Here is a 27,680-nt window from a genome sequence, read left to right on the forward strand (position 1 = left end):
CAGCAATGATTGGAAAGAAGCCAAAATTGTCTTTAAAGCTCTTCCAGCAACTTTCCTTTGGTTACCTTTGGAAAATCATGTGTCTTCTTGAGGCAGAATAGAAAGAAGTCTTACCTGCCAATTAGGGCTGGCCGGTTTATTATTTAGCACCCACTAATTTGAAGCCCGTGGAGCTACAAGCTTAAAGCTAACTTTTCTTTTGTGGCTTTCTGCCCATTCTCTCTTCTCAAGTTTTACTAAATTACCAGATTGAAACTTGCTGCGTGGATAAGGTCTCACTTTCTAAAGATTGAAGAGCTTCTGTGTGTTCAGGATCAAGCTCACCGAGGCTTGCTAACCTGGCTGAACCAAACCCACACACAGCTCACACCTAGGGTGGGGGTGCCAAGACTGCTCGGGGAGCTACACACAGGCTGGGCAAACCCAAGTGTCCAGAAAGTGTTCTGCAACAAGATTACAGGGCGTTTCTCTTAGAGGCACCTTCCTAAGAGCAAAGTGGCTAATATATGATTCGTACAAATTATGGGCCCGACATTTGTCAAATTCTCGAAGAGCAAGATACTGGGCTTGGACAACAGGCAAACCTAGTCTCGGGGCTCTTAGCAAAACAAACACACACTCCTTCCCAGGCTGCTTATTCGTACGCTGTCTCTTACTTCTGCTAAAGCATTCGCGTTTCCGAGCGCCAACGCCACAGCGATGGGCGAGGACTCCCAAGCCACGTGGGGAGAAGGCCAGCATCCGAGCACTAACGACCGGCCCCGCTAGGACCCGGCGGAAGCAGCGTCTCCGCGGCGCTGGGAACGAGCTGGGCGGGCCAGCCAATCAGAAGCCTCGTCTGCGGAGCGGGCCGCCGTCCGGATCCCCCCCACTGGCCGCCCGGGGCACCGGTTATTTAAAGGCGCGCCGGCTCCAAGCTGTCGCGGTCCGGGGGCCTGGTCTGCGCAGCGCGTCGGCATGGCGAACCACATCGTGCTCTCCAGCGGCGCCAAGATGCCCCTCGTGGGGCTGGGCACTTGGAAGGTCGGTGCGGAGGGGGCGCGTCCCGCGGGCTCCGCGCCGCCTGGCGGGAGGGACCTGGAGTGACCCTTAGCGGTCCCGGCCCTGGACGCCTGGCCTCCGAGGCGCCACTCGGGCTTGCCCGGCCCTCGGCGGCTCGAGTCGCCCCGAGGTGGGCCGGGCAGGCGGGCCGGGCCCTGGCTCCTGGGTCGGGCCGGGGGCTTGCGTGAGGGGCTTGGGGCGGCCCGCGGAAGGCCGGCTCCGTGCACGCTCGGTTCCCCGGCCGCGCCTTGAGTCCGATCCCAGCTGGAAAGGTCACTAAGAGGAAGGGGAGGGGAGGGGAGGGGAGGGGGCTTCCCGAGCCCCGCCGCCGGCCCCGGGGATGGACCGCGGGAGGTGGGTCCGAAAGAGATGGGGCAGGGGGGTTGGGGGGAGGGGTCCGCTCCAAAGGCACTTGTTGCGCCGCCTCCTTGTTTGTCTTATAAGTAGTTTGGCCTTAATCGTTTCCGTTTTTCTCTCCGGAATAAGCATCTCAAGGTAAGCGCCTCTGGAGACTGCAGATAATTACATTAGGGGGCGCGGGTTTGCCCAGGACGCAGCCACTTCCTCGTCCCCAGACGCGCAGCGCTGAACCCCTGTGTCCGTCCCCGAGGGGCACCTGGGAGGTGTCCTGAGAACCCCGCGGGGAATCTGGGCGGAAAACTGTTGGCATCAGCATTGAATGAAGCTGGCCCCCGAAACCTGACCCCCACCGAAATCTCTCACGCACGGCGTCCCTAAGAAATGGTCAGGAATAAAACGGACGGCCTGGTTATCTGAAAATTAGGGGGCGCGGAAAGTGGTATTAATGGGGCAAAACCCAGTATTTTTTAAGCCGCTTAGGAGGCAGCTTCAAGTATTATACAGAACATTCCACAGCCATGACCGGGGGTTTCCCACCAACATTGACTGTGGGCCTGGGCGTGGGATGTTTGCACACAGACAAGGGAAGAAAGGCTGGATTGAGGTGCACCCCTGCGGTGGTTTGGACGACCCTAAAACCCGCAGTTGAAAATTAGTAAATCTAAGGTGAGTAGGAAAGGGGTCCTAGACTTGCCTCACACAGACGATGTTTCCTGGCCAAAGTGATCAGAATATTAGTAATCCTGTCTTTCCTTCCAAAAGACCAGTGGCGGCTCCAAGGGTGTAATTGAATTATGACCGTGACACTGAGTTAAATTTCCACCTGTTGCAGATTATTCTCTCGGAAAAGGTGGGAAATTGTGCTTTCCTGACCTACAAGTTGACCTCAGGTGTACCAGATCCAAGCATATAAATGTAACCCTCATCTGTCCGTCAGTCCCTCTGTCCTCCAGCAGCTCCTGGCTCAGATCCCAGCACAGTGGCCCCCGCAGGATGAAATGTTGTCCTCTTGGTGCCAACTTAAGGGCAAAGATTGGCTCTCACGGGCCTGGCTTGGGTGGTCGTGTCTGTCCCTGTACCAGTCACTGGCAGGTAACAATGTGTGACTAGGCCAGGCTTGAGAAATGTGCCCACCCCTCTCCCAGGGTTGGGGCTACACGGTGCTGGGCTGGCACATTCCAGGGCTCTGCAGAGAAAATCAGGGTTCCATTAAGCCTGAAGAAAGTTAAATGCATGCTGGGCAGTTTCTCCACCTGGGTCCCTCACTTGTCCTCGCTCTTGGGAAGGGGTGTGCTTTGCTGTCACTTCTCACATCAGCATCAGCTGTGTCCAGGATGCCATAGAGAGGCTGTGGTAGTTATGGTCTGCTGCTCTGCTCTGCTCTGTTCCTTGAGCCATGGAGGTTGGGCAAGGCTGCAGGTGCAGCTTCTTATGCCCTCCAGGGAAAGAGGAGGTTGCCAGGTCATCTGAAGGTGTTCCTTGATCTCACACCCGAGGCTAGCATCGCCACCCGCCTCCCTGCTCCTCCGTGGTGGAAAGCAGGTTCAGGCCACTCTCTATTCCCATGGCTCCATTCCCCCCTCGCCTGTTCGCAACAGCTGATAAGCAGCAGATGTCTGCAGCTGCAATGGCCCCAGCCATCGAGTTTCCTTTTCATTTTCTACCCTGCTCTCCAGGGGCGCTCTCCAGAGGAATGCCCTCGGTTCTTTCAACAGTCTGTTGCACCCGCTTATTTTTCACCTCTTTGGTCTGAGCAGGAGATGGAGTAAGTGTCTATGCAGTTGATCTGGGTGAAGCTTAATGGCCATGCGGGCACTTCTCTTCCTCCTCCTCAACAGCCAGGCTCCCCCACACCTGTCCTGGTCACTCAGATGGTTTGGGCACAGCCAGCCATTCAGCTTCTTTGCAGCTGTGACCACAGACCATATGGTGATCTTCTGAGATTCGGACAGCGTGAGAATTGATGCCCAGGCCTTTGAATCTGTATCAGTAATGTTCTTGACTCTATGACAGTCTCCCAGAACTGCTTCCAAACAAGGGATTGCCAATATCTGAATCCAGGCATCAAAAAGAGAAAACACAGGAATTTACTGAACTCTGAAACCAAATGGGAATTGGGTAAACATTTACAACAATTTTTTTAAAAATACTTTGAGCTATTCAAAGGAAATGGTATCCTTTATTGTCTTGGGAACCTCATAGATCCAGACGGTGGGGGGTTTTTTATACAGTGGTTTGTAAATCAACTGATGTGAAGAAACAGGAGTGAATGTCTTTGTACATCTTTTTAAGATGATCGATGCTGCTGTTAAATAATCCTAAAATGAAGCCATGTGGCATTTCAGATTCCGTCTGAGAGCAAATGGTTCGGAGTCTGCTTCAGGAACTGGCCCGGCCTTCCAGTGCCGGCCTTCCAGGAACAGGCGCTTCCGTGAGGAGCGGTTGGCTCACACTGTCCTCCCTGGGTTGTGTGCAAACTGTGTCTTTTGTTTCATTTTGGATTTTCACTCCATGCTTTCCATTTCCTTTCCTTTCAGTCCTCTCCGGGCAGAGTGGCCGAGGCTGTGAAGGTGGCCATTGACGTTGGGTACCGCCACATTGACTGTGCCCATGTTTACCAGAACGAGAACGAGGTGGGGATGGCCCTTCAGGAGAAGATCAAGGAGCAGGTGGTGAAGCGTGAGGACCTCTTCATCGTCAGCAAGGTGCTGCTCTTGGGAACCTGGGGGATAGGGTTCTCGTTCATGTTATCCGTTGGTGGCATCGGGGCCTCTTAATGCAGCTACAGTTATCACTGGGTACACAGTTCTTCCAGGGAGAACGTTAGACTCGAGGCCATAGAGGGCTCCAGAGCTCGCCCGTCCATGGCTGTCTTGGATGGTCATTCCACTGGACCCATTGGTTAGAGCCCCTTGCCGATGAGGGTGAGGTCGTGGGTTGGTGCTTTCTTTCCAGGGACTTATCTTTAAGGACGGGACTTGGTTCCCATCTACAAACTAAATCTCCACTGCTGGCCACCACCTGGAGGTGAGGCTGGCTGTGAGAGATTGGCTTTGTAGGAACCTAGCCCTGAGAACTCACTGTCAGGCCCAGGGCTGGTGCCGAGCTGTCCATTCTGTTTTATGCCTTGAGTTTGGTCCTTCTGGGAGGAATCCTGACCTGATTATCCTGCCTTCCTTTGGAAAGTTAGCACCCACACTGCGAAGTGGAGTCTCCTCCGCCACCACGTGTAGCATCACAGTGACATGGATGGGTTATGGTGAGAGGAGAGAGAATCATCTGGCTTCAAGCCATCTGGCTCCAGCCAGGAAACAGCTTCCTGCGTGGAGTGACAGGCTGTGTTCTCTCGCGGCTTCAGCTGTGGTCCACATACCATGAGAAGAACCTGGTGAAAGGAGCCTGCAAGAAGACGCTCAGTGACCTGAAGCTGGACTACCTGGACCTCTACCTTATCCACTGGCCCATCAGTTTCAAGGTAAGGGCACGGCTCAGGTGTAGCCTGTGGCAGGTGGGGGCCTCCTTTATTAGCAGGTGGAGTGGGACGCGCGCTGTGTGTGTGGTTACTTTTCCAGGGGCAGGCCTCAGGCCAGCAGCAGCGACCTCACCTGGGAGCTTGTTAGCAATCAGTCTCGGGCCCCACCCAAGGCTTCTGCATCCAAACCTAGTGACTCAGCTGCATATTATAGAGTTTGAGGAGTCCTGCCCTGGGTTGGTGGGTGATTGTGTGGTTTACAACCTTGTAACAACCAACATGACTCGGGACATTCCTGCACACAGCGCAGGTATCACCTGCTATCCCCGCCCTGCCCAGAGGCATGCGTGCGCGTATACATTCATACCCTGCACCTGTGTATGTGCATATTCCCACATTCCACACACATGCCACATCCTGTGGAGGCTTGGTGAATATTTATCGGCACTCTAACTCTGTACAGAAGGAGTCTAGCGTTATTATGTCCTTTGCCTTCATTCCAGCTACAGGCTCAGTTTTCTGCTCTGTCAGCCAGATGGAAAGTGTGGCGTTTACCCTGTAGATCTATTTTATTGCACTGTGGGGTATCCAGGCCTGACTTTCATTGTTTGTGTTTCATGATAAGCCAGCGAGGCTTGGCAAGGCGACGCTTCTTTAGTCTGGTGATCCAGCCAGCACGTGGACCCTGCGAGTTCTGGTCTGAGTCCTCCCTCCATCCACACACACACTCTAGTCCATGGCAGGGTTCCTTTCACTGACCGAGAATTATCCATTTCCATCTAACTGTCAGCTCCGGCCCATTTGATAAACAGTTGTCTGCCTATTCCTTTTTCACATGGACAGATTTGCCCTTGCCTATCTTCAAAACACTTAGCCAGCTCTCGTAGTGTAGAATATTTTTAGAACTTTGCTTTCAAAGATGTCACTGCACGTCAGTGAAGGGCTGTTACTGATTGTCTGCGTTTGATTGTCGTGACAGCCCGGGAACGAATTTTTCCCGTTGGATGCGAAAGGCAACGTGATTCCCTCTGACGCCGATTTTGTGGACACATGGGAGGTAAGGCTGTCCCTGCTTTGGCTTTCTTCTTCAGTGCTGGCTTCCTGCTGTCCTTGTGAGTGGACTGGTGTGAGTTCTGCCACTTCTTCTGCCTCTGTTTTTGCTCTTCCTGCCTCATTGAAGCCAGCCTGGCTGCTGTCTTGCTGTCTCTTGGCTTCTCCAAGGTCTGACACTGGCACTGAGTAGTAAGGGCGGGGCTGGTGTAAAACATGCCTCTGACCCTGGCCTTCGGAGCACATGTCAGGAGCAAGCAGACCTTCTTTTGTCTTCAGGCCATGGAAGAGCTGGTGGACGAGGGGCTGGTGAAATCTATTGGAATCTCCAACTTCAACCATCTCCAGATCGAGAAGCTCTTAAACAAACCTGGCTTAAAGCATAAGCCGGTGGTTAACCAGGTCAGCATCCAGCAGGGAGCTGGTGGGGGCATGGAGGCTCAGTGCCCTCTGATTCTGGCGGTCACTGCTGTTGATGTTACCAGGGAGCGGCAGGGAGGCAAGCTCCTGGGCACTGGCACAGTCCTCACTAACGATTCAGAATGGCAGTGGCACATCGGGGGTGGAACTTGTAGGAGAGAAGGGTTGAGCCTGGCTTGTGATGGCTCCGGGTCTCACAGATGAGCAGCCTGCAGACACTGAGGTCCTCAGACCTGTCACAGCTGATAAGTGGCCAAAGCCAGAGAAACCCTAGGGCCACGGCCACGGTGCCAGGAACAAGGTTAGCGCTGCTAATGTCGAGGACACTCGCTGGGAAGCGTAGACGTGGTTGCGGCTTATCTGGGAGATAGGACGTTGGTTACACAATTTCCTATTGGATGAGGTAGGACTTGGCATGGGTACCTTCCTGAGTGTGCCATCGCCAGTGCCCAGGCCTGCATCTGCCTCCTGCTTGCGCTTGCAGATCGAGTGCCACCCGTACCTCACTCAGGAGAAGCTGATCCAGTATTGCCAGTCCAAAGGCATTGTGGTGACGGCCTACAGCCCCCTCGGCTCTCCCGACAGGCCCTGGTGAGTCCCCATGGGACCTTGTTTTCCTGTCTGTTGGTGAACATTAGAAATGGCTAAAGAGAAGCATTCAGCACCAAGGAAATGGCTCGAGCTGATGTGCAAACCCTCCCAGGAGCCTTTGCTGGGTTTCCTGGTTGGCCTTTCAGGTAGCAAGAGGCCTGCTCTCTTTCCAGAGGGTTGGGAGTTTGTAACTAAGCTTTGAATCGGGAGGGCACTGGCGGGCCGCCCTCTGAGGCTGACGGGAGTCGGGGTTGGGGTGCCGGCTGCCTTGAGTGGCGGCGCCAACGGTTGCTCACAGGGGTCACCTTTCTGTCTCCAGGGCCAAGCCCGAGGACCCTTCCCTGCTGGATGACCCCAGGATCAAAGCCATAGCTGACAAGTACAATAAAACCACAGCCCAGGTACGGCCGTGTCCAGGCACTCGTGACCGTTCCCAGGACTTCTGCAGATCTGGTGGCCCCCGTGGGCCGGAGGAGAGGTGGCTGGGCCCAGTCAGGTCCTCCTGGGAGTGTGGCTTGGGGTTCTGGAGTGTGTAGTAGACAGGGACCAGCTGGGAGTGAGAAGATGCCGTGTGGTCTGGGAATACGGTGCCCGCCCACTACCTTCCCAGGCTGCCACGGGGCCAGCAGCTGCTACTGTGAAGGCGCATCTGTACTCCTAGAGCAGCTTGTTATCAGCTGCACGGGAAACGTTGTCTCCTCCCAGTGGGAGCAGCAGCTCCTGATCCGTGAGCTGTCAGTCTCCTGTAGGTGGGACGCTTGGGAGACACGGAAGCGCAAGGCGTGGTGGCTGAGCGCAGGGCTCCGGTCGGATCTTGAGGGCACCCTCCTTGTTGCTGGGTGTGACCCCAGCGTCTCTGCCTTGGTTTTATCACTCGAAGTTCTGGGATGTCCCCTTCCGGGTGTGGATGCATCAGATCAAGTGAGATGATGACAGAGTTCTTGGTGAACATACTCACACACTCGGCACATCTGTTCGCAGGTTCTGATCCGGTTCCCCATGCAGAGGAATTTGGTCGTGATCCCCAAGTCTGTGACCCCTGAACGCATCACCGAGAACTTTCAGGTAAGGCCCGGCTGGTTGCCCTGGTTTTCCTCACTGGAGAAAGGGAGGGCTCTTCATGGGGTCTCGGCCTGTCCCTGGAGTGCAGATGGGACCCCACCCTGTGGCAGTCTCGGTGGGAGCCAGCCTCCGTAAGCTGCAGTGAACACACCTGGGACAGGGGCTCCTCCTGGGTGGAGGCACCGCTTTGGGGTGGGCCCCGTGCCTCAGTTTGCCCTCTGCACACTCCTGTGCTGAAGCTCCTCAGCGACTCAGTGTTGCCCTGAGACATGTTTGTGAGTGACACTGGGGCTGCATCAGGGCTTCATTTTCCCCATCTGTAAAGTAATACCTATTTCAAGAACTGTCATAAAGATTAAATAAGATATGTTAGAGGCTTCACACACAATGCTTGGTAAGCGAGTAAGCGCTCAGGAACCGCTGCTGTGCTGAGGGTGAGTCCCTGGTCTGCAAGGAGCCTACAGGCCAGTCCTGCCCTCCCCCCTCTGCCAGTCCTGCCCTCCCTCTCCCAGTCCTGCCCCCCTCTGCCAGTTCTGTCCACCCCTCTCTCAATCCTGCCCCCCTTTGCCAGTCTTGCCCACACTGTTCCAGTCCTGCCCATCCCTCTGCCAGTCCTGCCCCCCTCTGCCAGTCCTGCCCATCCCTCTGCCAGTCCTGCCTCCCTCTGCCAGTCCTGCCCATCCCTCTGCCAGTCCTCCCTGCCAGTCCTGCCCATCCCTCTGCCAGTCCTGCCTACCCTCTGCCAGTCCTGCCCATCCCTCTGCCAGTCCTACCCATTCTATGCCAAGACCCCATCTCACAGTGGACTGAGCAGCATGGCTGGCACCAGGGCATCAGGAGGTGGTCTCTGTGGGCGCTGGGAGCACCCCCAGAGCGAATTAGCCTGGCGTCACCCCTCCCTGCCTCTCACACTGGTGCTGGGTCTGGGGGTGAAGCGCTGTTCTGGTGGGGCCTGGTGCCGTGAGCCTCTGTGCTCACTGAGCAGAGCAGCTCCACTAGGGCCACGCGGCCTCATCTGAGCTTTGGATTCCGGCAGCTGTTTCCACTGCGAGCAGCTGACTCTGCCTGTTCACTGGCCACAGGCTGTGGGGGGACCTGTGCCCTCGGTCCCCTGGGAGATGGGACGAGGCCTGTGGAGGGGAGGGCGCTTGCTGTGTCGTAGGGGAGCATTTTTTCTCACTTCAGATTCTGACTGTTGGAGATAGAGAAGCAAAACAGTGACCCTGTGGGAAACATGTCATGTACAAATGGATGCTTTGTGTCGTGTTGTATATTTTCAAGGTGTTAGAAAAGAAATATTTTGAACTGACAAACTCCTAGTGCTGCCATTTTGTTTGCTGTGTAGTCCTGGCACATTTTGCACAGTTGTAATCACAGAGTCTGCAGCAGACTTCTCGCACGTTCTGTGGTCATCCAATGCTGAGGGCCTCCTGGCATATGCCTGGCCCTCCCAGTCTCACCGGTGCTGCTTAGGGCCTGCCTGCTGGCCTCCGTGCTGGCCACGTCTCCCTGCAGACCGTGGTCTTCGTGCAGACGGTTCTCCTGATGCACCTCTCGCTCTCTGTCGCACCTGATTTGGCCTCGCAGGCCTGCCTCAGACTCTCTGGCCACAGCCTGGTTCCCCGAGTCCTCTGGCCTCGCCAGCGCTGTGTGTAGTGCCTCTCGTACCGGGTGCGGAGAACTCCTCCTGCTGTTACAGCTGTTGTGTTTCCTTTGTAAACGAGGCAGACACGTCTTCCCATCACTGTGCCCTCCCCCTCCCCCGGTGCTGAGCACAGCAGAAATGCTAGGGAGGGTCTTGAAATGAGCTAAGCGGGGGCCCTGGAAGGGAAGGGCTGTTTTCGATGTTTCATGAACTCCCAGCCGAACCGCATGCCTTCTCTGAATACGCCGACAGCCAGCTTTCTCCGAGTTCAGCCTCCGTCTCCCCTCACCGCCCAGGGCAGCGTCTCATCAGCGGCCTGCGCAGCGCTGCTGCGGTCTTGGGTTGAGCTTTACTCGCAGAGCTTACTGGATGTTTTCTCTTCTAGGTCTTTGACTTTGAGCTGAGCAGCGAGGATATGGCCACCTTACTGAGCTACAACAGGAACTGGCGGGTCTGTGCCTTGGTGAGGTGAGTGGGTCCCGGGCAGACCAGACTGCAGAACGGAAGCAAAGCTCCCGGCAGCCGTAGCGTCCCTGTCCTATCACCGTCACGGCCTCATTTGGTGCATTTCCTTGCGTTCTCATGCATGTGCAGCTGGAAACGTTAGCCCTGTGTCAGCCACGGGAAGATGCTGGGACGTCTGCTCTAGTGTCTTCTCGTCCCCATCTGTAAAGTAATACCTATTTAAAGATTAAATAAGATACGTTAGAGGCTTCACACACAATGTCACCGCACGGTCTGGCATTTCATTTCCAACTCTTACTGTCCGTGGAAACCAGAGGGGCCCAGGTGGCTCCTGCCCCACCTTTGTGGAAGAATTTGCCTGTGGCCCTATCTGATCATGATGCTAATAAAGGGTGTAGAGGAAGACCGTGGTGCTGGGGCCCGAGATGATCCCAGCTCCGGCACGGATGGGCCACTTGGCTCTGAGATGGTCACTGGACCCTCTGCCTGGCAGTCGCCTGCGGGCCTCCAGCCACACATCCGCTGGTCCTTGTATTCCCTGATTCCTCTGAGGAGGTCACGGGGGAGGCTGTTCATATCCTTCTCCTGCCTGTACAGTAACTAAAGTTAGAACTTGTTTTCTTTCAAGAAGAACCGTCCCATTTTCCATGGGAGTCTAAGCGCCTCCTCTCGCTCTTCTCACGGTCTGACCTCTCTGCCGGCTCCTCTCTGTCTCCTTACTAGTTAGTTACTCTCCTGCACAAAATGTGAACGTTCCCTGAGCCACGTGGGTGGCTAGCTGTCCAGTGCAGGTCTGCCCCCTGGTGGCTTTCGCCACCCTGGGCAGATGTCCCCTGGTGTGCATCTTGGTTGATAACTCTCCTGTCCAGGTGTGAACACGCTTGAGGTCTCACCCTGGCCTCAGACTCAGAACAGGCCACAGAGGTTACCACTGGCAGCCCCAACCAGGGCATTTTTGATGTCCCTGTGTGTGTGAATGCTGTGGAATCTTTAGACATTGAAACCACCTTTGGATCTAGTGGGTAAGGGAGAGAAGTGAATCTTTCGCCAGTTTACCCGTCTGCTTTCACAACGTCCCTGCCATCCATTCTGTTCCCATCCACCGCTGCCCCCGTAGGGAATCTCTCGGGGCGGATAGGCCAGTGGTTTTCTATCTGTTTCTTTACACTTCCTCCACCCTCTGGCGCTGTTCTAGACTCCACTATCAGATTAGTCCTTGGGCTACTGGTGGTTCGTGGGGATGTTTGGGGTCTGAGTGGGTTGGGAGAGGCTGTCCCCAACATGCCCAGGGCACCCAGGGAGCTCTTTCTAACACTACATATTACTACATATTACTACATATTACCTCTGGTGATCATTGTCGGTCTTCACCTCCGCTGCTAATGGCGGTGTTTATACCTCAGGTTTGATGGGATACAATAAAAAGTAGATCACGGGGAACTTTTGAATGGTTCTGAATATTTAAGTAAGAGTTATATGCCCCACGCGGGTTCACCCTGGGCCTTTCGTGCTCTGCCCGGCCAGTCTTCCCAACGTTTATTGCTGTTATGTCCCCAACACTAGCCTTTGGCCCTGCCGGATGGGACTGGACTGGCAAACACGCCCGCAGCTCTCCATCCCCAGGTTGATGCCCTGCCTCCCTCCCAGTTCCTTTTATCGAATCCTCAGCTGCTCACTGGACTCCTGAGGGACGGAGCATTTCTGTCTCCCTGTACTCGGAGCACGTCTCTTACGTTGTCATCACCCTCTTAATGTCTAAGACAAGGTGCTCTCCTGTCCTGCCCGTTGGATGGAATTATGAAGAAGGAGGAATTGCGTCCTGCTGCCCTGAACACCCCAGGCCTGGTGCTGGGCACTGGGAGGGTGGCGTCGTCATTCATGAGAGTCCGTGGCAGAGGAGTCTAAGGGTGGGCGGCTGCCCCCAGTGCAGACCCGTGGCCTACAGCTCAGAGCCGACTTGCTCCTCGCAGGCCTTTATTTCTACCTGTAATGAGACACTCAGCATTTCTGACTTTTTGTAATTTATTTTGGCTGAAATCTCTTAAAAACCTAATGTGTTCCTCTTTCTCTTGACAGCTGTGCCTCCCACCAGAATTATCCCTTCCATGAAGAGTTTTGAAGCTGTGGGTGCCTGCTCTTCCCCAGGCCACCTGCCGCCATTTCCTGCCTTGTTCTTCCTTTTTCATATACGTAGTGTAGTGTCGCCATGTCCCTCACCACAGGGCAGTCACCTGCAGTTGCCCAGCCAGGGTGTGGCCAGCCTGGCATTGAGGCCAACGAGCAGTCTCAGTAGATTGGAGTCTCTTCCCGTTTTCTTTGCCCTTCATGTCTGGGGAAGATACAACCTCCATACCCTTTCCTGACTAAGTTTAATCTACAAAGTGAAAATTAGTGCCACTAACAATGGGATTTTGGTTGCTTGGAACTGTAGTCCTTTCAGCCAGACTTCTTGCTCAAATAAAAAGAACTTTTGTGAGCTTGATGCTGTTCGTTTTGGCTTGGTTTGTTGAAATGATTCATCGCCTCTGTCCTGCTCGACCTTCATACCATTGATCCTCACAAAGCAGGCCATTCAGCTCTGCAGCACCAATGAGGGCTTGGCACCTTTCCTTTTGGTGCGGAACCCTGAGCCCCATATTCTACCCAGTTAGCCTTAGGGTGGTGGGTTTCCTCCGGCTGCACATTGGAGTCAGCTGGGGAGCTGGGGAGCTGGAAAGGCCAGTGATGTCTGGACCTTGCCCCGGAGACAGGAAGGTAGCCGGGACATCTGGAGTTCGCATGCCCCCTGGGGGTGCTAATGTGCAGGCCCGACAGGAGCCACAGCTTTAGGGCCAGGCCAGGATGTAAACCCACTGGGGATTTCACTTGTGAGGCTGAAGTCCTGTTTACTAGGCAGTGCTCCTCACAAGGAACTGCTTTCATGAGCTCCTTTCCTAGACTAGAGGGAAGAGCATCATACCTGGTGTCTATGTTAGCTGGGGCTGCCACACGAAATAGCACAGAAGGGTGCACTGAACAAGTTTATTTCTCACGGTTCTGGAGCTGGCAGATCAGGGTGCCCGCCTGGTCGGTTCCCAGAGGGCCACTTCCTGGCCGGTAGACGGCTCCTCCTCACTGTGTCTTCACGTGACAGAGAAGGATGAAGGCTTCTAAAAAAGGGTTACAAAATAGAGGCCCCCTTTTTTTTTTTTTTAACCATTTTTTACTTTTACAAATGCTGTTGTTGTTTTTATTAATAATGTTTCCTTACCCAGAATTAAATTGACGAAGGTGAAGAAAAGGATGGGATAGACAGTGTTGACCTTAAATGTCATAGAGAAGATGCTTTGCTGCTCACACTTTACCGGGGGACCATAGCCCCTGCTTATGAGGTGGCTTAACTGCTTGGCAGGTAATCCATGGGTAAGTGGCTGCTAGGCCTCACTCAGGGATAACAGAGCATCAGGCCCCTGAGTGGCTGGGATGGAGCCAAACAGACTGAGCGCCCCACCCGAGCACTGCCTGGCAGGCCTGGGCCTGGGCCTCTGCCTGGCACCTGGTCCAGTTTCTCCTGCTGGTTAGGCAGGTCCCACCTTATCCCAAGTCAACTGCAAACCTCTCCAGTCACCCTCTACACCAAGCATGTCAGACTCAAAGGCTAACACGGGCCAAATAAACAAGGTTTGTTTCTGAGGGCCGCAGAAAAACAAAAGCTTTAATTTTCATAGAAACGCAGGTTTATTTCAATAGAGACGTGCTGAATACAAAGGGCTAAAGTAAATGAGTAATCGTTAACATAAAATAATCGAACATTTTAATAACACTGACTAATTGCACAAATTAATAAGTGTAATGCAAATAAACCTATTTTTCTTGTTCTCCAAAAGCAAAATATTTCCTGTTGTGCACAGCAAACAAGCCAGTCCAAGACTAATGTCATGGCAATCCGCTGCTAAAATATTCGCTGCTAGTATTAGTGGAGAGAGATGGTGCTCCGGCGCGTAAGGGAAATGAATGCAACGCAATTATAGTAATCAGTCGTTAGCGAACATTGTAGTTTGTTAATAATTATGTATACCAGGATATTGTAAAAATTAAGTTACGAAATTTTTATTAAAATGTTTCTTACATATCGTTATATTGGCTAGGTCCCAAAAATATTCATTGTTGGCCGCATTCGGCCTGCAGGCCGCGAGTTTGACATGCTTGCTCTACATCATCGAGAGCAGACTACTGTTTCATTGTGCTAGGTTAACGCCACTGTAACCTAGTCCCTACCCTTGTTTCTCAGTCCAGAGTCGGCTAAACACACTTTTGGAAAACTTCTAGTCCCTAGAAAGAGTTTTAAATTCAGCTGCCTGCCATCTGGATCCCTGAGTAAAAACATATCAAAAAAGACTTGAAAAGTCAGCCAGAAGCACCAACAAGATAAAAGGCCCTGCGCTGGCCTGGTCTGCACTCTCCCAGAGACTGTGAGATGATATCTGGGAGCCTCGCCTGGGGACAGGGGAGGAGGAAATCAAGGCCTCCCACAAAGGATCGCTCTGTACTTTGAAGATAAAATAGGAGTCTAGGCGGCAGCCTGTGTTCCCAGGAGCGGGTGGGGGCCTGGCGCGGTGGTGCTGGCCTGTGGCGGGAGGGAGCACAGGGGAGGCTGTGGGCTCGGTGGGGCCAGCTTCACGCCACTGCTAACGATTGACCTGAGCTGGAGCAGAGAGAGGCGGGAGGTCTCCATAGAAAGAGGCCGCTTTCCCCATGGACAGCCGTTCCTCCTTCCCTTTTAGAAGTAAAATCCCATACCTTCTGGGGCAGGTCCCCACCCAGCCTAGGGGCTCAAGTGGAGTCACTCTGAAACAGTAAAATACAGAAGGCATCGTGAAACAGCTGGAATTTTACCAAAACAGAGTTCCGGCCAAGAATTAACAAGATAACGAGACCAATTGAAAGACTGAACTAAATGTTACTGAGTCGCAGGGGCAGTTAACACCTGCTCTTGACAAGTCTCTCTGAACAACCCTGCAGCAGACGTGATCTCACACAGCGCAGGTTCTAAGGTCCGATTTCACGCCAAGAGTTTCTCAGAACCGAGGCCTCTATGTTTTAGTGTGTTGTCTGAGGTGCTCGCTAAGGGAGGCGGTCATTCCAGGCCCATGGGCGGTGCCCAGCCAGGAGATGCACAACCCAGGCAGGCTTCCTAGAGGGACTGGGGGACTGTCTTAGGGGACTATTCCTAGGGGGACTGTCATTGGAAGGTCATGGCTTTCTGGGACCCAGCGCCAGGTCACGCCTAGTCTTTCATCCTTTGAAGGCATTTGCTAGCTGTGCTCTAAGGAAGACCTTGGTCTCCAGTACCTGGAACCTTCCTGTTGTCTCCGGAGTTGGGCTTCTCAGGTCCTCCTGCAGCCCAACTCCCAGCTTAGCCAGAGGGAGCACCACTATCTGTTTTCCTTGCCCTTCTGTCCACAGAGCCAGTGCCTGGGCACAGACAAGGCTCCCAATGTGAACTACCAAGTGAAGGAATGAAGAGCTTTTCTTATGAGTAACTAGTAAAACCTCCCGGTGTGAAGTCAATGTGTTTCAGACCCAAAGAGGGGCTGCTTGGATCTGAACAGTGGCCTAAAATACATGAAAGGGTGGCAAAGGGTTGTGCACTTATAGACAGGCTGAGTCTGCATTGCAGCTCCGCCCTTTCCTTTCCTAATCACGACTCTGGAGAAATATCTACCCTCCCGGCCTTCATTTCCTCAATCTCTAAAATGCCTGGCTCCTAGCGGTCACGAGGGTTAATGAGATCACAGATGGAAAACCCCTATCCCAGACCTTGCACGCAGCAAGCAGTACATGCCAGCCATTATTGCTGATATTGTCAATATCATTCTAACCACATGGCACCTGTTTGCAGAAGGCCCAGGAGGAGCTAGGCCTGGAGAAGGAACAGTGCTTCCTCCTGCCTGGACTTTGTCCACCTCACGCGCAGGCAGGCCAGCGCCGGATGCATTTATCGGCGAGCAGCATGAGGACTGTGCTCCTGGCACCCAACATAGCGCCCGTGCGTTTGTGAGAAGTATTCTTTTCATATGGATGAGGATCTCAGAGTGTTAAGAGGTCATCGAATCCCGTGTTTCCCTCATCCAGTGTTTTCCAACTTATTTCTGGCAGCAGACTTCTTTCTTCAAAACAAATCCTGCACAGAGCCTCCATGGAGACACCAGAGAGTGACAGCTGCCGTGGCGTATGTGGGGAGGCGTCTCGGAACCAAGCCAGTCGGCCCCTCACACACAGCCCTCCCACCATGAGGGCCCCCGAGCATAGTATCAAAGCCTTGGGATCCAACCCTTGTTTGTTTTTTAAAACTATAAAGACACACAGGGTAGGAGTTGGGAGATTCCAGGGGGCTTAGCTGAGTGGGTCCGGATGGGGGTCTCCCATGAGGTGGCAGTAATATGACGGCTGGGAGTCATCACGCAGAGGCTGGTTTGGGCGGGCGGACCTGACTCCAAGGTGGGGCACTCAGTCTCGGGTCAGTCCTGCATGCTGCCAGGAGTCTCAGTTCCCACCACGAGTACTTTTCATAGAGCTGGAGTGTTCATGACACAGAGAGCAGGAAGTGGGAGCCACGATGTCCTCATTACCTACCCTCAGAAGCCACACAGCATCACTCCCACAAAAGGTCAACCCTACTCAGGGGGCACCATGGAGGCTGGTTATCATGTTTGCAAACCTGGAGCTGTACATTGTTTAGAAGGCATTTCAGAAATAACCACAAACATGCAAATAATGTTTCATACGGATGGAATAACCTCTCTCTCTCTCTCTCTTCCCCTTTCTCTCTCTCAAAAATCAATTAAAAATGCCTATTAAGAGAAAAGTTCCTAAAACACTTCGAACTGTTTTCCTAAACAAAATATAACAAGCCTGCCTAAATTACTCACTTGCTTTCAAAATGCTGACACTTTTCTTAGATCAAGCAAACAAAATAATTAGCAAGGATTCAGATTTAAATGGCATAATCTCTAATTGTATTTATAGAGAATACATATTTCTAAACCATGTGGGACATTTATGAAAACCAATGATATGCTAGCAGCTAGGTCAAAGTGCTTTCCTCAACAAATTTCAATGACTTGATGTCTTATGGATTATATTCTTAGACCATCATTTTAAAAAATTATAAAATGTTAACAAAAATATTAACTACAAACTGCCCAATATCCCACATATATATTTGGAAGTTTAAGAAGACTAAAAAAACAATTTAAGGATTAAAAAATAACATGAAACATTATATATGGCACTTATTAATTATAAAATAATTATGTCCTAAGTAATATTTTATGAGTTTGATATACATTTTTTAATCCTCTAGACAACTCTTTGAGGTTGGTCCTACTATTGTTCCATTTGCAGATGAAGAGACTGGGGCACGCAGAGGATGAACAAGCTGCCAGGGTCCTGGGACAGCGTGGAGGGCGTCTCCTGAGTCTGCACTCTCGCTCATGGGCTGCCTCCTACGATAAAGCAGAAAGCACATGAGGAAAGGCAAACACAGGACATTTGGAAGGCAGCCAAAGCAGTGCTTAGGAACCTTATCACTTAGCCATAGAACCACTAACAGGGCTGAATAGCTAGTTAAAACTCTTGCCACAAAGAAAATGCCAGACCCATAATGACTTCATGGGAGCTCTGTTACGTATCACAACATTCTAGGTACAGACAATGCCAACCCTCACCTGCGCTTCCAGCGAACAGAGCATTGATGTGCCCTTGCTCATCATTTTGTTTGCTTGACCTACAAAAAGTGTGAACATTTTGAAAGCAAGTGAGTAGTCTGGGCCAGTGGTCGGCAAACTCATTAGTCAGCAGAGCCAAATATCAACAGTACAACGACTGAAATTTCTTTTGAGAGCCAAATTTTTTAAACTTAATCTATATAGGTAGGTACATTGTTATTAACTTAATTAAGGTACTCCTAAGGCTTAGGAAGAGCCACACTCAAGGGGCCAAAGAGCTGCATGTGGCTCAAGAGCCGCAGTTTGCCAACCACGGGTAAGCATTTCATAGTCATTTCATGCAGCCAGCGCAACTTTTACATTAAAATCTCTAGGGGAGTTCAAGACAGGGAAATTACAGACCAGTCTCACTGAAGAACATTTATGCAAAAATCCAAAATGAAATATACTTCGTCACATTCAATAATGTATAAAAGAGTGATAACGCGACTTTATCACAGAAATGCAATGTTGACAATGTTAAAAAATTATTAACGTCATCTACCATATTAATACATTAAAGGTGTAGGTATGCATTCAAATAGGAAAATATTTGATAAGATTCAAAATTGTTTTTGATAAAAATCTTTTATCCTTTTATGATAAAAATCTTCGGCAAACTCAGAATAGAAGAAAACTTCTTTAACCTGCTAAAGGGCATCTACCCAGGCATCTCATGAACCCAGCACAGCATATTCTCATAGTGTGCAAACCGCACCAGGGTGCTCCCATGAGCATGAGTTTCAAAATAGAATGCTGAGGCCAGAACGGCCCATCACATACATACAGAGAGATTCTACTATGTCACAGTTAAAATAGGCAAAACTAATCAACATATTTGAAGGATACAATCACAGGTCATAAAACTATAAAGAAGAACAAGAGAATGATTTATTCAAAATTCAAGGGTGGGACTTGGCAATAGCAAAACAGCAAACAATCTGACTTGAAAACGGGCAGAGGCCTTTAATAGACATTTTTTTCCAAAGCCAACAAGTACTGAAAAACTGCTCAACATCCGTAATCATCAGGGAAGTACAAATCAAGATGACAATGAGAGGTCACCTCACACCTGTTAGAACGGCTATTATGAGAAAGACAAGCTACCAGTGCCGGCGAGGCTGTGGAGAGAAGGGAAGCCTTGTGCCCTGCTGGTGGGGATGCAGACGTGCCGCCACTGTGGAAAACAGTATGGAGGTTCCTCAAAAATTTTAAAATGAGCCAAGACCTGGAAACAACCTAAGTATCCATCGGTGGATGAATGGATAAAGAAACTGTGATAATGGAATATTATTTGACCGTAAGAAAGGAAATCCTGTCATTTGAGACAACATAGATGGGCCTTGAGGGCAATTAGGCTAAGTTAAGTAAGTCAGACAGAGAAAGACAAATATTATATGGTGTCACTTACATGTGGAATCTAAAAACATTGAACTCATAGAATCAGAGTGTAGAGTGGTGGCTACCAGGGGCTAAGGAGTGGGAGAGACGGGAGATGTTGATCAAATGGTACAAACTTCGTTATAAGGTGCATAACTTCCAGGGACCTAATGTACAGCATGTGACTACAGTTAACAATATGGTATTGTTTACTTGGAAGTTGCTAAGCAAATAGAGCTTGAATGTTCTCACCATAACAATCACAAAATGCTGATTATGAGAGGTGAAGAATGTGCTAACTAACCTAATTGTGGGTAAGCATTTCCCAATATATATCTGGATCAAATCAACACATTTGCACACCTTAAATTTACCCAATGTCATATGTCAATATCTCAATAAATCTGGGCAGGGAACAGACTAGGGGAAACGCAGACTAAAGTTCACACACACACACACACACACACACACACACACACACACACACACACAGGGTTGGAGTAGGGTTGAGGTTTGAGATGAGAGAGGGGCATACAAAGGGCTTCTAAGGTACCACTTACTTCTTACCTGGGTTCTGAGAATATGTGTGTTTGCTTTATTTCACTCCTTTAAATGGTATACAGAAGTTTTATGCACTGTATATATATATATTAGAGGTCCAGTGCACGGATTCATGCACCATGGGGCCCCTCGGCTTGGCCTGCGGGGATCAGTGGACCTCCATGCCCTGCAGCCCAGCCTTACCCGCCAGCTCGTCGGGCTCCAGCCCACTGTCCACATCAATCCTGCACAACACAAAGTAGCGGCAGGTGGCCAGGGAGGAGCCCGAGCCCTGGCTGGGAGCCACGCCGCTCCCGCTCATCCCAGCACCGCTGTGCCTGCTGCTGCTGCCGCTCCGGCACACAGGGGGAGTGTCCGTGGGAGAGGCTCGCACTGCTGCAGCTGCGCTCACCAGCCGTGAGCATGGCGTCTGGCACCCGTCTGTCAGCTGAGCAGCACTACCGCTGTGGGAGCGCACTGACCACCAGAAGGCAGCTCCTGCATTGAGCGTCTGCCCCATGGTGGTCAGTGTGTGTCATAGCTACTGGCTGGTCATCTGGTGGTCCGGTGGCTTAGCCTTTATATAGATAGATAGATAGATAGATAGATAGATAGATAGATAGATAGATAGATGATAGATAGATAGATATAGGTATATGTGGTCTATTTCATAATAAAACTAAACATTTGCCAGATTAACAAATGATCCCATTTGACCTTTTCAGTAGTCCTTCGAGACGCATGTATCATGAGTCTCCTCTTCCAGATGATGAAAAGGTTATTGATTTGCCAAATCTCTCACAGCTACTCATTGGTTCCACTTCTCATCTTGTGACCTTCCCTCTGAATCCCACGGAAACTAATAATTTTTATGCTATTTCTGTTACTATCTGGTCGAGATACAGAGAATTTAGAGTGCCCACCTGCATGTTATTGTGAAAGAAAAGTCTGGTTTCTTTTAACAGAGCCATCTTTTTAGAATCAGCATTCCTATACAGCATCAGGAATATAGTCAAAAATCCTATATAATAAAGGCTAATATGCAAATAGAACAAATGACAGAACAACCGGTCACTATGATGCACACTGACCACCAGGGGGCAGATGCTCAATGCAGGAGCTTCCCCCTGGTGGTCAGTGTGCACCCACAGGGGGAGCACCACACAGCCAGAAGCTGGGCTCATGGCTGGCAAGCACAGTGGCAGTGGCAGGAGCCTCTCCTGCCTCCACGGCCACGCTAAGGGTGTCTGACTGCGGACTGCGAGAGGATGCAGGCAGGGCTGTGGGACCCCCCAAGTGCATGAATTTCATGCACCGGGCCTCTAGTATTGTAATAACTCTGTATGGTGCCAGGTAGGCACTAGACTTATTGGGTAAAGTATGTAAGTGTCTAACCACAATGCTATACACCTAAAAGTAATACAAAGAATATTGAATGTCAACTGTAATTGAAAAACAAAAAAATTTTAAAGATTAAAAAAAAATCAACCTTCTCTCCTACTTGGTTTTCTCTGCTGTGTAGATAAGATTCACTAGGGATGAGCACAGTATGCCAGAGTTGAAAGCCAGGCATAGCTGTAGGGGTGTTAGGAAATGGTCCGGTGGAGACAACAGATTTTAGATGAGAGTTCTCAGTGCCTTGTACACCTATTAGATAGCTGGGCCCAGGAAGGGAGGCTGAGTTAAGGGTCCAGGACAGAAGTCAGGTACATTTGGGTGGAACTGGAACACAGGGTCAAAAGGGACAGAAAAAGGGGCATTTACCACAGGAAACAGTCCCCAGGGCTCAGCACAGCAGGAAGGGCAGGAGGTCCTGGCATGGAACAAGGATGGGCAAAGCAGAAGATGGTGTGAGCATGCTGCCCCTGCGTAGTTCTGAAACCAGGCAACCCATGGGTTCGAGCTGCCTGTCACTACCTGAGCCAATTCAGCAGACAGGGTTGACTCATAGAGGAGCGTTTATTCCAATACTGCCAGCAGTATGGGAGAGCGGCAGATCACCCATAATAATCTGCTCTGTTAACCCCCCATAAGCCAGCTGCTTACATCGGGTAGGACAAAGATTACATGGGGAAGCAGGAACCATGGGCTGTGGGAAAGTAGGCTATGCAGGCTGGGCGGTGGGGGAGTGGGGGGGAGGGGACTCCCTTGTTTGGGCAACAAGGTTGTTAATCTTTCCTTGATAACAGGCAGTTCTTGAATGAGAATGGATACCATTTCAAGGTTGATTCCCTGGTCCAAGATGGACTCCCAGGCCCCAGGGGCGTATAACTTGCAGCCAGGTTAGAATGTCCGTTCTTTAACCAGAACCAGGCAATCACGGTTAACAGAGCATGATAAATATTTCCCATAACCATAGCTAGCCCCCAATATTGTATGTTTTGCCCCTAACAGTTCCACTTGTCTGCAGCAGTGTGCCCGGACTGGCCCGGGCACCAAGGACAGTGGTGTGGCCTTCCCTGCAGTCACCATGAGTCAGCAAGTTTCCTTGAGGATGTGGCTCTGTCGGGGCTCTCAAAGGTCACATGTTCCCAGCGTTCTCTGTATGGGAGGCGGTAAGTGACTGATAAGACCAGCCAGCCCACTGGTGGAGCAGCCGGGGCTGGATTGCAACTCTGGGTGTTTATCCAGTGTCCTTTTCCTATAGGTCACCTGCACTGGTGTGCCCGCAGGCTGAGCACCTCATCTGGGAAACCTAAAATCGTCAAGATGAGCCCCATCTAGACTGGCTTCCAATGAATGGGAAGCCAGGGGGTCCAAACTGCGCCTCTGAGGAAGCCTGGAGTCGCCACCCTTTTGGGCTCTGCTGCGGGCAAGGAGGTCGGCTAGGTGTCCTCCCTCCCTCCCCTCCTGCCTCAGCCAGAGAAAAGTCCTTTCCACCTGCTTTGTTTGTTGAAATGATGTGTGCTATTTCATTTGTGAGGGAAAAAGAGTTCTGATCCTTAAAAAATCATTTCAGAAACATTCAAATCAGTCCATGGAGAACCGAGGGATCTGTTGGGGCCCTCTCTGCTCATTTTCCGATTTTAATACCTCTCGGTGAGGATTCCTGGAGCTCTAGCTACTCGTTCAGCTTTGTGGAATGTGCTGGGGGCACAGAAAAGAGGGTCTGGCCTCAGCACAGGTACCACGATTCCCGGGTGAGTCACCTGGAGGCATTTCCCTTAGAAACAGTTTTACATATGATGCCTCAACATGCCCGTTTCGGGCACAATGTTCCTACCATCCTATTTAATTGCACCTCATTTCTTGGAGGTCCTGGAGGAGGACACATACAATGTGTTAGCTTTCTGCCACTGTGCTAAGGATGATGTATTTATAAGAGCACACGGGGATCTAGTTCAAAAGCTTTCCAGATTGTTCTGTACCGGGTAACGTACTGGACTGCTTCCCTGGAGTTCATCATGGTCCAGTGAGGGAGGACAGAAGAAGGCATCCTAGAGTGGATGTTCCTTAGGTGAGCACAGCTTAGGATGTGATAGAGAATAAACCCTGTTGGCTCCTGGGGTTGCCTGGAGGGCAGGCGGTATTTCTATGACTAAGAAGGCAGGTGGATGGTTAGGTAACAAGAAATGTTTCAGGAGGAAGCATGTGAGAGTAAACTGAGAGGCCCCCTACTATATGCAGAATCCTTCCCAGGACCCAGCACCGGCTCCTGCTAATTATATGCTTACAATGCAGCTTGGATAGGATGGGTTACCTATAAACAGCTGGTCTCTGGCCCCGTCCCTGGCCTGCCCGTCTCACCAGAACATTCCTGACTGTGCTTCCGTGGCCTGGGTGGTCTTGACCCTCGAAAGGGAGTCACCACCTTTTGGGCTCTGCGGGCCAAGCAAGGAGGCACTTCATTCTGCGTGAGCGGCAGTCTCCACACTCACCACCCTGTTCCTTTCCACCTAAGCTCATAGTGTAGTGCTTGTTGCCCCCTGCTGGCCACATGTGAGTAACGCTAATGTTTCAGCAAAGCTGGGTGACTTGGGGAAGCCCTTGCTTACTGCTTGGCAGTGAACCTTCCTGGTGATAGCAAGAACCACACTGCTATTGCCAGAACTAGCAGTGGAGGCTTATAGATAGAAATATGCCAGGCACTGTTTTAAGCTATATATACACTGAGTGGCCAGGTTATTATGACCACCTGACGTTTGTAGGCAAATTAGCTATAATTTCCCACTGAAGCTGCTACAGGGCCAGATCATTATAAACGTCTGAATAGCACAACATCCCTAAGTATCATTGCTGATCAAGTTCATCCTATCATGTTGATGGCGTATCCCAATGGAGATGGCTTCTTCCAACAAGACAATGCGCCATGCCACGGTGCTCGTATTGTGCAGGAGTGGTTTCACGAACGTGAGGGAGACTTTACCTTGCTTAGGTGGCCCCCACAATCACCAGATCTCAATCCAATTGAGCATTTGTGGGACGAAGTTAAGAGAGCCATCAGGCAGCTGATTCCACAACCATCAAATCTCACAGAACTGGACAGTGCTATTCATCAGGCATGGTGTCGGATTCCTCGCATCACCTTACAACATCTCGTGGAGTCCATGCCAAGAAGAATCACCACAGTACTGAAGGCAAAAGGTGGCCCAACGAAATACTGATGGGGTGGTCATAATAATCTGGCCACTGTGTGTGTGTGTGTGTGTGTGTGTGTGTGTGTGCATAGAGAGAGAGAGAGAGAGAGAGAGAGAGAGAGAGTCTGATTTGATCCTCAAAGTAATTTTGTGAAGTAGATATTACTATTATTCACTCTAAACAGGAGAAACTGAGTCACAGGGCAGTTATATGCCTTGTGAAAAGTAGATGCTGATAAATGGCAGGGCTGGAATTCACACCCCACATCCGGAGACCTCAAAGTCCACGTCCTGAGCCATAGTGCAAGTTCATGTTCCCGGCAGGCTGTATCCTGGGTGGGCACTGCTCTCCCATCTTCTCTCATCAACAGAGACGGGTTTTTATTCTGTTCGCCCACCTCCTGGCTCAGCCTCCCACATCATTTTCTCCTCCACTTCTTGTGCCGATGACCAAACCTGCGACCATTTCAGTCTTCACCTCTCCCCCCTGATCTTAGCGCAAGCGTGCACCCTAGTGCAGAGGTTCTTAAAGTGGGGTCCACAGAGGACCCGGATAGAATGCGAGAGGTCTGTGAATGTGGACAGGAAAACATGGACATTCTATTGTGAATACCGGACACAAACAGAAATGGCGTGACTTTGTCATTGATAGAAATCACCAATATTCCTATTCCATGTTACCACTGTATCTCATAATGTCATTTATGCTCATCATTGTTTGAGATTATGAACATTATTAAACCTGTCACTAGACCTGTTATTAAATCGTTAATAAAAAGCCCACATATTGCTATGCCACAAATTTCTGTTCAATATTTTGATAGAATTCTTTCAAAATTATGGAATTTCTTTACAATCCTGTACATTTTATCCCATGCATTTAAAAAAATTATTCTTAGAAGGGGTCCAGAGGTACTGCCAAAGAGGTCCTGCATGAAAATGACTGAACTGCTGCCCGCGATTCTGTGCCTGGTGTTGGGCCTCCTGGCCAGGGTCATAGAACGTAGCAGTGACGGTTTTCCAAAGAAGAGAACTGTGTGGTTTAGCTTTCCAACCGGGAAATTGTTGAGTTGAAAGGGAGCACTATTAATAATTGTAATGGGACAAGTATAGACTGGGACATATGGTCCCCCCACCCAAACGGCATGTATTCTGGAAACTGACGAATTAGACAAGAAAATGCCAGGTGATTACATGTGACTTACAAACATCCACATAAAAATCTCTGTAAACATGCTGCTGATAAATCTAGGCCCGTGGTCGGCAAACTGAGGCTCGCGAGCCACATGCGGCTCTTTGGCCCCTTGAGTGTGGCTCTTCCACAAAATACCACATACGGGCGCGCGTGCAGTGCGATTGAAACTTCGTGGCCCATGCGCAGAAGTCGGTTTTCGGTCTGGGCGAGTCTATTTTGAAGAAGTGGCGTTAGAAGAAGTGGGGGGTGTGGGTCGGTCGGGCGATGGGATACGCAGCACAGGGGAGGGGCACGCGATTCATGCACGAGTTGAGTGAGCCAGTCAGTCAGCAGTCTCATTGTGCAGTGGTTAGTGCTAGTCACGCCCGCAAATCGCGCAGGTGACAAAAGTACCTACTCGAAGCATGAAGTTATTTTTCCAACCAGCTGCAAATCCTACAGGTATTTTTGTCATCAATTTAAGAATTGTAATTCTTTTGTGTTGGTGGCTTTATTATTATAAAATGAAACATTTTTTCAGGTGCCCTGTTTGAGATGGCTACAAAGAAAAAACAAAGAAAAACGGAAGATGAAAACCGTGAATTTAAAGTTGAATTAAAAGTTGAACGTACCTACCTATAGAGTTTAAGTTTAAAAATTTTGGCTCTCAAAAGAAATGTCAATCGTTGTACTGTTTATATTTGGCTCTGTTGAGTAATGAGTTGCCGACCACTGCCCTAGGCATTCACCTTGCTCCTTTGACTGCAACCCTGGCTGCCCTGTGAGAGGCAGCACAGGGCAGCCATCAAGAGCACGGGCTTGAAGTTCAAATTCCAGGCACCTGTTAGCTGAGTGACCTTGGGCAAGTCACAGAGCCTTCTTGGGCTACAGATTTCTCATTTGTAGCACAGAAATAATGGAAGATCTCATAGGTAATGGTGAGGACTAAATGAGTCTGGAAAATATATAATACACAGTAACGATGATCATTACTGCTCTCATTTTATTAATCTCTACTTTAACCGTGTTGTCCCCAAATTCATCTCTCTTTATGATTCTGAGTATTTCTGTGTGTCTGTTTCATCGCCTGCAGCTGTCTTCAGGTGACTTTATAACATTTGCTTACACAGCATTCGTACCAGAACTCATTTTGCCGAGGCAAGTAAACTCTGGCAGCTGGAAGTGAGCCAGGGGCACGTGCTCTCCTGATTACCCCACATTCTTGAATTGCCCGCTCATAACAGCATTTGCATTTTGCTGAGCCAAGATGAAATTTATAAGTTCGGTGGTGTCCGGAGGATGCTTCTGTAAAAAGTGAGTTGACAAAAAAGATGATGGATCATTTATCACCTTGTAGAAACAAGATGAATTTCTGTTTTCAACTAAATAAAAAAAATAAAAAAAAAAAGGGACTGCCGGGCCTGAAGACATGAAAAATATAAGTGGTACAAAAGAAAGATAATTCAGGATAAAAAGGGAAGACACGGCTTGGGAAATGTTTACATCAATGTGAAAAGGGGGTGATAAATACGTTTTTATTAGAGGCCCGGTGCACGGAATTCATGCATGGGTGGGGTCCCTAGGCCTGGCTGGCGATCAGGGCGGATCAGGGCTGGGCCGGAGAGGAAGCAACAGTCACCGGGCCAGGCATGGAAGGAATGGATGCCGGACACCTGACGCCAATGCCGCCATTGTCGGCACCCTACCACCATGCAGTTCCCCGCTTCCCCCCCTACTCCTTCCCTCACCGCTGCAATGGGCATGTGGTGGGCTGATCAGGGCCTGCCTGCTGGGGGGAGGGACAGGGCACGTTAGGTTGGCTGCCTGCCCCAAAGAGGGAGCTTGCCCTTGGCCTCCCCGGGAAAGGGGCTGTGTCTGCTGCCACCCACCCTCGATTCCCCATCCCAGCCCAGGGTCGAAGGCCCCCTGGAAGGGTCGGGAGAGGAGGCGACAGTCGCCAGGCTGGGAGCAGAAGGAACAGACACCAGACACCGACGCCGATGCCATTGTTGGCACTCTGCCACTGTGCAGTTCCCTGCCTCCCCCCTCCTCCTTCCCTTATCACTGTGGTGGGGGGGGGGGAGGGGGGGGCCGATTGGGGCCTGTGGGAGGTTGGCCGGCAGGAGGAAGTTGGCTGTGGGAGCGCTCTGACCAC

The 27,680-nt window shown here is 50.8% G+C and overlaps 1 protein-coding gene across 2 annotated transcripts; it reads left to right on the top strand.

The window, feature by feature from the left end:
* The first annotated feature begins 864 nt into the window (after nt 1–864).
* AKR1B1 (aldo-keto reductase family 1 member B) lies at nt 865–12,588 on the top strand. Of its 2 annotated transcripts, none has more exons than XM_036328639.1 (10): nt 865–1,023; nt 3,939–4,106; nt 4,760–4,876; nt 5,853–5,930; nt 6,203–6,325; nt 6,828–6,934; nt 7,254–7,335; nt 7,916–7,999; nt 10,027–10,109; nt 12,183–12,588. In XM_036328639.1, exons 1-10 carry the CDS (start codon nt 958–960, stop codon nt 12,223–12,225), a joined length of 951 nt encoding a protein of 316 aa, XP_036184532.1. In that variant the 5' UTR covers nt 865–957; the 3' UTR covers nt 12,226–12,588. The 2 variants fall into 2 exon arrangements, with proteins under 2 accessions (XP_036184532.1, XP_036184533.1); XM_036328640.1 differs by lacking the exon at nt 865–1,023 and adding an exon at nt 1,501–3,519.
* Nucleotides 12,589–27,680: the final 15,092 nt, after the last annotated feature.

The sequence above is a fragment of the Myotis myotis genome, unplaced genomic scaffold, assembly GCF_014108235.1.
Source record: "Myotis myotis isolate mMyoMyo1 unplaced genomic scaffold, mMyoMyo1.p scaffold_m19_p_11, whole genome shotgun sequence".
Taxonomy (NCBI): Eukaryota; Metazoa; Chordata; class Mammalia; order Chiroptera; family Vespertilionidae; genus Myotis; species Myotis myotis.